This window comes from Dreissena polymorpha, chromosome 4 (assembly GCF_020536995.1).
Source record: "Dreissena polymorpha isolate Duluth1 chromosome 4, UMN_Dpol_1.0, whole genome shotgun sequence".
Lineage (NCBI taxonomy): Eukaryota > Metazoa > Mollusca > Bivalvia > Myida > Dreissenidae > Dreissena > Dreissena polymorpha.
The window spans coordinates 22,169,835-22,183,437 of record NC_068358.1 but is presented as its reverse complement, the minus strand read 5'-3'; the positions used below and the strand labels follow the sequence as shown (position 1 = coordinate 22,183,437).

At 36.3% G+C, this 13,603-nt stretch overlaps 1 protein-coding gene across 1 annotated transcript in view; it reads right to left on the bottom strand.

Moving 5' to 3' along the window:
• Nucleotides 1-13,603, bottom strand: part of LOC127877755 (proteasome adapter and scaffold protein ECM29-like) — a 97,114-nt gene that overhangs the window by 64,923 nt on the left and 18,588 nt on the right. The window contains exons 10-14 of the mRNA XM_052423963.1: nt 9,214-9,330; nt 8,460-8,545; nt 7,685-7,763; nt 4,320-4,436; nt 3,516-3,638 (exon numbers count right to left, since the gene is read on the bottom strand). Coding sequence (XP_052279923.1) covers nt 3,516-3,638; nt 4,320-4,436; nt 7,685-7,763; nt 8,460-8,545; nt 9,214-9,330 — 522 coding nt within the window. The remainder of the gene's footprint in view (nt 1-3,515; nt 3,639-4,319; nt 4,437-7,684; nt 7,764-8,459; nt 8,546-9,213; nt 9,331-13,603) is intronic.

Sequence of the window (13,603 nt, the reverse complement as noted above, 5' to 3'; positions counted from 1 at the left end):
TATCCCGAAGCCTGAAAGTTAAACGAACTAGTGTTTGTATACAACTACGGCTCTGTTACTGCAACATGTGTGGATGCCATAAGAAAAACCATCACACGTGGAATGGAGACATGATATTCCTAAAGGAATAAAATGGAGAACGTCGATATGACCAGTAGGTTCATTAACGCCTACGTGAGAAGTGGCGACATCCATATAACTGCTATGCCGAAATATTGTTCCGCTACGCTGGAAATATTGTCTTCTACAATATTGTCTCCATGAGCATTGACGTGATCGCTTACGAGCGTATCAACGCCGAGAACTGCTCAATGAAGGAGAGGTATGTTCGATAACTATCCTGTTGTGCTCAATGAAGTCTGCTGATCTCTATGTGAAGGTTGACGACGTCCTCGTTTCCTGCGATGTCGAGATCTGGATCGGCTGCGCTGTCGAGATGTGGATCGGCTGCGATGAGACCGAGATCTTCTAGAATACTGTATCTGTGAGTGACGACGTGATCACTTACGAGAGCCGCGACGATGAGAACTGCTCGACGAAGAAGAGCGTGTCCGATGTCTACTCCTTGATGAAGACGATGTATTCGACGACGAATAGGAGAATAATTCATTGATGAAGACCGAGTTCTTCTTCTTGACCGGTGACTGGTGTTATCGGTGGCAGGCCTAACTGATGACTGTTTACCGGTGACCAGACCGGTGATCAATGACTGGACCGGTGACATGACCGGTGACTGGACCGGACCAGTGATCAATGACCGGACCGGTGATCAATGACGGGACCGGACCGGTGACATGGCCGGACCAGTGACATGACCGGTGATCAATGACTGGACCGGACCGGTGACATGACTGGTGACCGGACCAGACCGGCTGGTCAGACGTCGATTAAAGGTCCGTGATCAACGTCCCCGGTGACGTACTGGTCATATCATGACCAGTGTTGTCACCAGATAATGACCGTACGGCGGATGCCAAATGGTCCGGCATTGGTCGATGTCCTTGACCAATGCCATCGGGCAAAGACCGGCTGACGGGTGTCGCCATATGGTCTGATGTTGACCGACTGTCTAAGAGACTTAGCATAGTACAGTCGCGATCGTGCCCGATACCCGGTGACTGATACTGCAATTATCATCCATGATCTGCGAAGTCACCGGGTATTTATCCACTCTTGTTTCTGCGACCATCATGTAGTCGAATATATGAAAAACAAGAGCAAAGCATATTCAACCATAAACTGGTCACAGACCAGATTATCATACGGCACATAAAATCATTATTTGACCATAATGAAAATTATAATAATACTGCCGTAGATCATAAATTAAACAAAAGTTTAATTCAAAACAGATGAAAAATTAAATGACGATCAATTAGATTGTCATACGGAACGTTAAAATCATGATTGCACACAATGGCAAATGATAAACAATCTGTCAATACAAGAACACGCTTTGCACGATCTCGTAACACATTAGAAGAACATGCTTTGCACGTTCTAGCAATGTATTAGAAGAGCACGTTTTGCACGTGGTCGTTCGCGCCTGAAAACACCCAGCATGGTACATGTAGAAATAAAAACCATTGTTCGATAAAAACAAGCATGGCTTACCTTTTACAAATGAAACAAATCCATTAAATCCACACAAATTAATCCGAATGAGAAATAAAAAGTTAAATAACACAATTTATCTATTCAAAACCCCAATCAACCAAGTGAAATAAATAGAAAAACAATATTTTAATTCAGAGCCGTAAAAGACACGTATACACCTGGTAGATCCGGAAAGAATATTGAGGGTTGGTTACCGATTTTTGGCTAGGTTGCATTGCACTATGTTTAACCTGGCCTGTATTACGGTATTGAGGTGGCGGATTCCCAGTTAAAATTCTGGATGAGTTATTTCCCCTTGGAAAGTATAAGCATAAGATAACAGGTCAGTATTTATGACATTAAAAATGTCGGGACATTTGACCAAAAAGCAGGACACCTACAACGATCAATCATGCCACCTTTACTGTAGTACCTCATTATTTCTGGCAAATATTGACAATAAATGTGTTTACGAATTTCATGAACACAGACGTTCTCCATTTTCCGGAAGTAATGCGGATGATTCGATAACGTGAAATCTTGGGCATGCCTCTATTTGAGTTCAATTTGGGCACTGTTTTTATTCAACCAATCATCAATTAACTCTAAATTTAGATTGATGCAATATGTAAAAATAATTTTCTGAAAATCAGTCAAAAACGAAAGTAATTTTATGTGTAACATCAATGTGTATCTGTTAGCGCTCAAATTGTTTGATATACAAAACTGGTGCTTTGACAGTTTTTTTAAGTCTCAGGTGGTATAATACCCAGAAATCCGCGTAAAAGTATCTTTGAAATTGATTTTGGCCAGGAAATATAAAAGCTGTCTGCTTTTAATTCACTATGATGCATCTCTCGCTAGCTGTTAGCGACACCTATCATAAAAACACCATGGTGTGAAAGCCTGATAAAATCAATAATTGGCAGATAGATCGCTGATAAGGTGTCAAAAACAACACTGGATTACTCAATTAGTAGATACTGTTTGTTAATAGGGGGCAATAAAGGGATTAGTGATGGTAATTTAAGCCAGACAGAGCTTGAATAGCGAATTTTATTGTGATCTTATAGAACGTATGCTGTTTTTACATATGTGGAGACAAATTGTTTCACATCGGGACACAGGGACAAACACCTCAAAAGCAGGAATGTCCCACCAAGATCGGGACCTCTGGCTTGTATGGTTATGGTGTTTGTGCATGACACTTTTTCTCATTGATATCTAAACACAATTGAATTTTCATGTTGATATTTTATTAGTTTCTGAGATATAGCCCTGAAAAGTTTGAGATGAATGGACAGACGTGAAAAGGATAACTTAATCAAGTTTTTATGTGGGAAACGAAAAAAACAAGAGAAAAACATTCAGAAATACAAGGCCCCCTATTGCGTCGCTTTGAAATAAAATTTCAATATATCACTTAGCAGGTTATCTCCGTTTTAAAGCTTATTAGTTCCCTGGATTGTATTTTTTTACTTTTGACCTTGAAGGATGACCTTGACCTTTCACCACTCACATGTGCAGCTTCATGAGATACACATGCATGCCAAATATCAAGTTGCTATCATCAATATTGCAAAAGTTATGACCAAGGTTAAAGTTTTGTGACAAATACAATGACAGACAGACAGACAGACAGACAGACAGACAGACAGACAGACAGACAGACAGACAGACAGACAGACAGACAGACAGACAGACAGACAGACAGACAGACAGACAGACCAAAATCAATATACCCCCGTCGGATGTGAATAACAATAAACATTAGCTCACGAGCATTGTGACTCAGGACAGTCATTCTCTGTGAATCCTCTTTACCCAAATCTACTTTGTTGACGGGATGTAATAAACAACTTGCAGGATAGAGCAATAATCCAGTATAAACTACATCTCCCTTCCCTATGGTGACTTACTTTGTCTATGGCCTCTGTGAGGAGTGCCTCCATCATGGCCCGGTTGAGGTCACTGAGGTCACGGAACGCGTCTGCCATCAAGGCCAGCGCCTCCTGTACAGCAAGCCGGGTTTCACTGTCCACCTGGATCACAAACAGGGACCATATGAGCAAAATGTGGTCTCGGATAACTGGGCTAAATGCATGTGCCTAATCTATTGTCCCAGATAAGCCTGTGCAGTCTGCACAGGGAAATCAGGAATGATACTTAACTGGATTTTTGCTTAGAAGAGACTACCTTCAAACAAAAAATACCATAAAAGCCTAATCTGACACAACACTTACCACATTTGCATTAAACGTATATTTCTAGAACAAGGCCTATATTCATAACAGTTCTTAAAGGACTAGATGTATGCTTCTGCATTGGACCCCCCCCCCCCCCCCCTCAAATTATGGGTATGGGTCTATTGTGTGCTGGCATCATTTTGTGGCCGCACAGCAACGGACGATTATCAGCTGAGATTGATAAGCTGTTGACATTATAGATAAAAGATTCTAGGAAGACCTATAAACTGAGTGTTATGAAACAGATAGATGCCAGACATTGCTTTAAGTAGGCCTTAAACTTATATTTATGTACCAAATTTTAAGCCTTTGATGCATTAGACAAGATTTTCAGACAGGAAATTCAAAGCATTCTATCATATATATGGGAAACTGACAAGACACAAGAATGTGTAATCATGTATTTAAAAAGTACAATTTTACTACATTCAAATAAAGATTCAATTTACTCCACAACCTTATGCAACATTCGCTTACCTGTGATATGACACTAAAGAAGACTTGAACAAGAGCAATGTTTGTAGATACGAGCTGTGGAAACTTGTGAACCAGCTTTCCAAGGGCAACATACGCCAGCCGGATCACTTTTGGGTCCTAGATGGAGGCAAAGGTTGACAATAAACTTTAAAAATCATAGTCACATCAGTTTGCTTTTCATTTGGATCTTTGTTGTCTTATGCAATAGTAGTTTAGTCCTATGAGAGTGGTCAGTCAAGGTACTCACACTTTTCCTGGGTATCATGCTTTACCAGAACTTTGTGCACATACAACTTCCCCACTTCAATCAGATATAAGGGACATTGGCCACCAATAAATAATTGTATTACAAATCACCACATCAAATTATAATTATGTGGCTGCAGATAATTGCATGTACTTTAGTCAAAATCCAACAATTGGTGTTGTCAGTATACATGACATCTATTCCAAACAATTAACTTCAGGTCTTCTCAGTTGCATAATGGCTATCTTGTCCCTTGCAGGATAAAATGTTAAACATGTTTATTCCTGCTTTACATTGCTAAACAAACATCTATAATATCTTCCCGGTATGATTTTTTTTTCTGAATGGCTCATCCCATTTTTTTGCATATTTTATATTTTGCTGCTAGTTTTTTATCAAGCATAGTCATGTTCAATGGATGTTCAGTGAATTTGCCTTTAAGCACCTACAACTGACATTATCAGTTTAAATTTTAAGATACATCTTGTGAACTTTAGTATTGTGCAATATGCGACCAACATAGCTCCAGACCAGCTGATCAGGAGCTACCCTGGCAATATAAAGTCAGGCAAGCTTTCTCATGTGCCAACATTATGACTCATCATCTCGTCAGAATATAAGGATGTAAGGGTATACCTGGAGACTACACTGTAACTTCAATATAACGCGGATGACGGGGTCCAAGCCACGCAACAGCATTATAAACGGACAGCGTTATAAGTTTTGAGCTTATTTATTTAAGGGGGCTATAAAAACAGGCATAGTATAGCCTATAATATAGGCCCTGTGTATTGTCAATGTCATGCTGTGTTGTCATCCGCAAGTACATGCATATAATAAACCCAATCGAACGATAAAAGTATACATACCACTTTTCTAAATTGCACATTTATCCGATAATGCAATATTATTACAACATCACTTACGAAAAAATAATGTTAAACATTTATGACAAGAAATATGTTTACGAATTTCATAAAAAATTCATATGCCTACGCCATTTTTCAGAAAAATAGTACAGTGCATTATGGGACACAGCTTTCATTGGATGAACAAATTTAAATTTAGATTGAATGCAATACAATACATGTACAAAGAAATGTTTTATTGCTTCGTACGCAGCATGTAAAAAATGTGCTTTCCGTGGACTTTCTGATAACGGGCAAAAATTTAAGAGAATCTCTGTTAACAATTACACTGCGTTAGCATGTTAATAAATCGTCAGGGTTTTTAATTTGTTTTTCGTACATGTACTGAAACATTATACATACACAAAGATCTTTTTATTTATCAATTATTATTTATGTATAGAATATAATAAACGATAACACACTTACACAGCCATAGTTTATACAATGAAATACAATACACGATAAATACAAAACATAAACAGATAATCGTTTTAAATAACTTTTATTTGATAATTATTCCCCCTGCACATACCTTATTGAAATTAGCGCGTCGAACCGCTCTGATAGGGAATACATGTAATAAACATGGACTCGCGAGTTTTCACACCTTTATTGACATTACACAATAGATTAACACCAATTATCGGTGGAGTGTCGTTTAACCTCTAATCGATTTAAGTCAGTTAAATGGACGGATAAAGCAATCAAGCTGTGATCGTCGGCTTCTTTTAATTTTTTGAAAATACATGAAGTTGCATAACATGGATTTGAATCAGAAATGGAAGGTTGGAGAAAAAACGGGATCCAAGCACCCCTGCGTTATATTGGACACAGCGTTATAACAACCGCACTACACGGTAACTCCAATATAGCGCGGTCAATGGGGTCCAAGCCGCGAAACAGCGTTATAACGGATCCGCGTTATAGGTTTTGAGCTCATTTACTGCAAGGCGCTATAAAAAAAACAGGTATAGAATAGCCTATAATATAGGTCATGTATATTGCCATGCTGTGTTGACGCAAATACATGCATATAAACCGAATCGTATCGATAACAGTATACATACCGCTTTTCTTATGTGCACATTTATCCGATAATCCAAGAAAATTGCAACATCACTTAAAAAATAATAATCTTGAACATTAATGACGATATATGTTTAAGAAATTCGTAAACACAACCGTACGCATATATGCCATTTTCAGAAGTGTTAAGAGTACAGTGCATTATGGGGCAGAGCTTTCATTGGACGAGCGACATTAAATTTAGATTGAATGCAATACGACTCATGTACAAAAAAAATGTTTTATTGCGTCATACGCATGCAAATAACGTGTTTCTCAGGGACTTTCTGATACCGCGCGAAAATAAAAGTGAACCTCTGTTAACAATGGCCGGTACACTGCGTTCGCATGTAAATAAATCGTCTGCATTATTTAATTTCTTATACACGAACTGAAAGATTAAATGACAAAATACCAGAATGATAATGAAATGACAGAAAAAGTTGTTTAATACAGTAGGCAGTATATTTCACAGCCGCGCATTTCATTTAGTCAAACTGCATCCATATCAAAGTAAGAATGTTTCAATCGTTTTGAATTACTTGAATTGTATAACTATCCCGCTTGCACTTATGGAAATTATCGCACTGAACCGCTCTGATGAGGAATACATGTAATAAACACTGACACGCGAGTTTTCACACCTTTATTGACATTACACAACAGATTAACACCAATTAGCTGTCGGTGTTGTTTAACCTCGAGGCGATTATAATCGGTTCAACGGACGGTTGAATAAAGCAATCAACATGACTGTGATTGCCGCCATCTTTGAATTGTCTGAAAATACATGAAGTTGCATAATACGGATTTGAATCAGAAATCAAATAAAAGGTTGGAGAAAAAATGGGATCCAAGCACCCTCCGCGTTATATTGGATTTAGCGTTATAACGGAGCGCTTTATATTGGAGTTACAGTGTATATTGGAGTCACAGTGTATACTGGTAGGTTAAGGCCTGACACCAATTTTCCCATGACCACCAATATAATTGATCAAATTATAAACAAGAGAACTGGTAGTTTTGAAAAATCAAAGAACTCTATATTACATCTGTTAAAGGTTTTGACACAGCCAGGAGAAAGATGGTAAGTTTGAAAGTCCTTTTATTAAGCTACAACCAAAATGTATCAACAATCTTACCTCTTCGGATTCCCTCACAAGGTTTATGAGTTTTGTTTGTAAAACAGGACTAAATGTGGCAAACTTCTGGTCAGTGCAACTGCAATAAGATGTTAAGAGCAGTTAACCTGTTATAGGAAGTAATGCACATGTGTCACTTTAATCATGATAACGTTAAAGCATGTAAACATATATTAAAGTAAAAATACATGGCAAAAAGTTCCTGAAATCTGTTATCTTCCATTTACACATTTAAGTAAAAAGAACTTATTTTAAAAATAGAGTTGCATCTGTAAAACCAAAATATAGATAAATGAATACAAATGAGAGATCACATAAAGTGTCCAATTCTGGTCTGTTACATATATATATAGGATCTGGCACGAGTTTTCATATCATATAATATTTTATTAAACGAGTTCAGGAATTTTGTTAGTAAGCGAGCCTTTAGCGAGCTTACTAACGAATTTCCTGGACGAGTTTTATAAACTATGGTATGATATGACAATGAGTGTCAGATCTTTTTTATCACATGCTATTAAATGAGCAAATTAAATAAATATAAACATAATGATAAATCCCGAATGTTGTTTACATTTCGTGACGTCATTTGATGTTGCAACGTCATTTCAGAAAAGTAACAAAATGCGATTGGTCAATAAACGAAAACTTAGCCAATTAAAACACTTTAAAATGTTGTATTACACATGTGTAATAAAAAAAAATGTAATGTTTGTATTACATGGGAAACAGGGTATAGCATGTGATAAAATCAGTTATTGAAGCACCAACTCACTTGAGACACATGTGGTGTATCATCTGTATCCCGTAAGCCTTTAGCTTGGTATTTGTGTTTATACCATAGAGTAGATCAAAGATAAGCTGAAAACAAGACACATTGTTCAATAAACACACATGACCCTGGTTGGTGGGATCAACTTGGTGATGGCCAGGCAATATCATTAATTAAAAGTCCTGATTTGGTCATAAGTCATAGAGGTGGAATGCAATGCGTGGCTTTGGAATGGCTTTAAGAGTAAATACCAAAATGTTATCAAGGCTAACAGTGATAATGTTATGTGAATCTGAAAGTCTGTTTGAGGTTACATAATTTTTTAGTTAACCATGACACAGTCAATATGAGCTATTCTTTTCAGTCACAAGTAGTAAGGAAAGAAAAAGTCAAGTCAAGATAAAGTCAGGTCAAACTGAGTCTAGATTTTTTGCAGAAAAATTACAGGAACACAAAGTAAGATATCAACATTTAAACTTATGTTGGTCTGAGGAAATACCCTTCCTGGGCAGGTGCCCTTCTATTGCATCAAAAACTGTGTTCTTTTTAACTCTAAAAATAAATACCAGACAATAACAAAATAAGATGAGAAAGCTGTAGAAACTCATACAGACAGTTTACAATATATTGGCTATCTAAAATTCATTTAACAGAAAAAAATATTGCGTGTCCTACAGATTAAAGTTACTGAAAAATGAAAATTGATAAACATATTTTACTGAGCAACACACGCAAGGAAATCTAGCATGGAACACACCTGTATATTGCTAGGGAAGATGTTAGCTGACTGGCGTGCCTTCAACAGGTGGGGTAGAATCTTCATCCTGATCCGTGTGCAGGCAGGCATGCACTTCAACTCAGGTTTCACACCAACCTACAGCACAAATATTACACTATAGGAAAACAGGGCCTAAGGAATGTGCGTAAAGTGTTGTCCCAGATTAGACTGTGCAGTATGCTTATCAGGGATGACACTTTCTGCCTAAGAAGAGATTTCCTTGTAAGGAAAAATACCATCCAAGGCGGAAAGTGTTGTCCCTGATTAGCCTGCACATATTGCACATTCTTATCTGGAACGACACTTTATGCACTTTCCCAGAGCAAGGCTATTATATGTGTACATTATTCTTCATTACAGGGATTACTCTGTCATCTATATGTGTACATTATTCTACATTACAGGGATTACTCTGTCATCTATATGTCTACATTATTCTACATTACATGGACTACTCTGTCATCTATATGTCTACATTATTCTACATTACATGGATTACTCTGTCATCTATATGTGTACATTATTCTACACTACAGGGATTACTCTGTCACCTATATGTGTACATTATTCTACATTACATGGATAACTCTGCCATCTATATGTGTACATTATTCTACATTACAGGGAAAACTCTGCCATCTATATGTCTACATTATTCTACATTACATGGATTACTCTGTCATCTATATGTGTACATTATTCTACATTACAGGGATTACTCTGTCATCTATATGTCTACATTATTCTACATTACATGGATTACTCTGTCATCTATATGTCTACATTATTCTACATTACATGGATTACTCTGTCATCTATATGTCTACATTATTCTACATTACATGGATTACTCTGTCATCTAGATGTGTACATTATTCTACATTACAGGGATTACTCGGTCATCTTTATGTGTACATTATTCTACATTACATGGATTACTCTGTCATCTATATGTGTACATTATTCTACATTACAGGGATTACTCTGTCATCTATATGTGTACATTATTCTACATTACATGGATTACTCTGTCATCTATATGTCTACATTATTCTACATTATATGGATTACTCTGTCATCTATATGTGTACATTATTCTACATTACATGGATTACTCTGTCATCTATATGTGTACATTATTCTACATTACAGGGATTACTCTGTCATCTATATGTGTACATTATTCTACATTACAGGGATTACTCTGTCATCTATATGTGTACATTATTCTACATTACATGGATTACTCTGTCATCTATATGTGTACATTATTCTACATTACAGGGATTACTCTGTCATCTATATGTGTACATTATTCTACATTACAGGGATTACTCTGTCATCTATATGTGTACATTATTCTACATTACAGGGATTACTCTGTCATCTAAATGTGTACATTATTCTACATTACAGGGATTACTCTGTCATCTATATGTGTACATTATTCTACATTACAGGGATTACTCTGTCATCTATATGTGTACATTATTCTACATTACAGGGATTACTCTGCCATCTATATGTGTATATTATTCTACATTACAGGGATAACTCTGTCATCTGTATGTGTACATTATTCTACATTACAGGGATTACTCTGTCATCTATGTGTGCATTATTTTACATTACAGGGATTACTCTGTCATCTATATGTGTACATTATTCCACATTACAGGGATTACTCTGTCATCTATATGTGTACATTATTCTACATTACAGGGATAACTCTGTCATCTATATGTGTACATGTACATTATTCTACACTACAGGGATTACTCTGTCATCTATATGTGTACATTATTCTACATAACAGGGATAACTCTGCCATCTATATGTGTACATTATTCTACATTACAGGGATTTCTCTGTCATCTATATGTGTACATTATTCTACATTACAGGGATTACTCTGTCATCCATATGTGTACATTATTCTACATTACAGGGATAACTGTGTAATCTATATGTGTACATTATTCTACATTACATGGATAACTCTGTCATCTATATGTGTACATTATTCTACATTACACCGATTACTCTGTCATCTATATGTGTACATTATTCTACATTACAGGGATTACTCTGTCATCTATATGTGTACATTATTCTACATTACAGGGATTACTCTGTCATCTATATGTGTACATTATTCTACATTACAGGGATAACTCTGTCATCTATATGTGTACATTATTCAACATTACAGGGATTACTCTGTCATCTATATGTGTACATTATTCTACATTACAGGGATAACTCTGTCACCTATATGTGTACATTATTCTACATTACAGGGGTTACTCTGTCACCTATATGTGTACATTATTCTACACTACAGGGATTACTCTGTCACCTATATGTGTACATTATTCTACATTACAGGGATTACTCTGTCATCTATATGTGTACATTATTCTACATTACAGGGATAACTCTGTCATCTATATGTGTACATGATTCTACATTACAGGGATTACATATCATCTATATGTGTACATTATTCTACACTACAGGGATTACTCTGTCATCTATATGTGTACATTATTCTACATTACAGGGATTACATATCATCTATATGTGTACATTATTCTACATTACAGGGATTACTCTGTCATCTATATGTGTACATTATTCCACATTACAGGGATAACTCTGTCATCTATATGTGTACATTATTCTACAATACAGGGATTACTCTGTCATCATTATGTGTACATTATTCTACACTACAGGGATAACTCTGTCATCTATATGTGTACATTATTCTACATTACAGGGATTACTCTGTCATCTATCTGTGTACATTATTCTACATTACAGGGATTACTCTGTCATCTATATATGTACATTATTCTACATTACAGGGATAACTCTGTCATCTATATGTGTACATTATTCTACATTACAGGGATTACTCTGTCATCTATGTGTACATTATTCTACACTACAAGGATTACTCTGTCATCTATACATGTACATTACTCTACATGACAGGGACAACTCTGTCATCTTCAAAATAATTCAGTGCCTGCAAATGGGCGCATATTGATAGTGTTTTACGTTTGATGATTGACTTTATAACATACTTTTATTTAGCTTTTCACTAAAGCTAAGTCACAAACAAGACGTTTACTTTCGCACCCCTTTGTCTTCTTTGTTCAAAGAAAATTAGCCAGGATGATTAGGCATCAGAAAATCGTTTGCAAAGCATATCTGCGCGCCATAGTGATTACATATTTGATGTTTCAATTTATTTCATTTGAAACTTATTAAATTACATTTTGTGTATATTGCCATTCAATGGAAACAATTTTTTTAAATAAAATTCATTTTAATTATTAAATACTTACCTGTTATCGTATGCTTATACTTTCCAAGGGGAAATAACTCATCCGGAATTTTAACTTGGAATCCACCACCTCAATACCGTAATACAGGCCAGGTTAAACATAGTGCAATGCAACCTAGCCAAAAATCGGTAACCAACCCTCAATATTCTTTCAATATATATACAAAAATATTAATCAAATAGCGGGGTGGGAGGTGGGACTTACCGATAACAGGTAAGTATTTAATAATTAAAATGAATTTTATTTAAAAAAAATTGTTTTAATGTCATAAATACTGATCTGTTATCGTATGCTGATTTTGCAGCTGCGGTGGGAAGGTTCGTATATATTTTCCCAACACAGTAGAACCCATAAACAGGGTTATCAGCTAATGATATCAAGTAATCTTCGTTAAAACGGTATTAATTATGACTTCCCGGACAGAGTAATATGTCTATGTGTTAAAGAAGACACTACCGTTAGTGAAACCACAACAAGCCCAAACATATACAAATTGTATTGTTGACACTTCAGAAAACGAAGATAAAAAGATGATCGGATTCCTCCAGTAAACAGCTTAGAGCATGTCAAAAAGTGGGGTGTGATTAATATATGCCCACAAAACAGACAGAGCTCTTAATTCATTCGGTCAGATCCTAAAAAGGAATGAATCCTTAGATAGGATAAGAGTAACTTTCCTTAGTCAAGGTCTAAACCCGAGAAATAGAAGCCGCAGACACATCTCCCACCCTTTTTTGGGGAAATGAAGAGTGTCTTTTGAGAACCTCGAATGGACTTCCGACTAACACTGCTGAGATAGAACTTCAAAGCCCTGATTGCCCAAAGAAGTTTATCCTCATCTTCATGACTACCAGTTTAAGAAAAACTTGGAAACTTGAAGGTAGAAGCCATATAGAGGATTTGATATTAAGCAAGGAATCCTGGCTGACACAACAAAGTGAAAACGACAATAGATCCAATTGGAATTGGTCGTATTCAACAGAAAAAGCATGAATTTCACTTCTACGTATGGT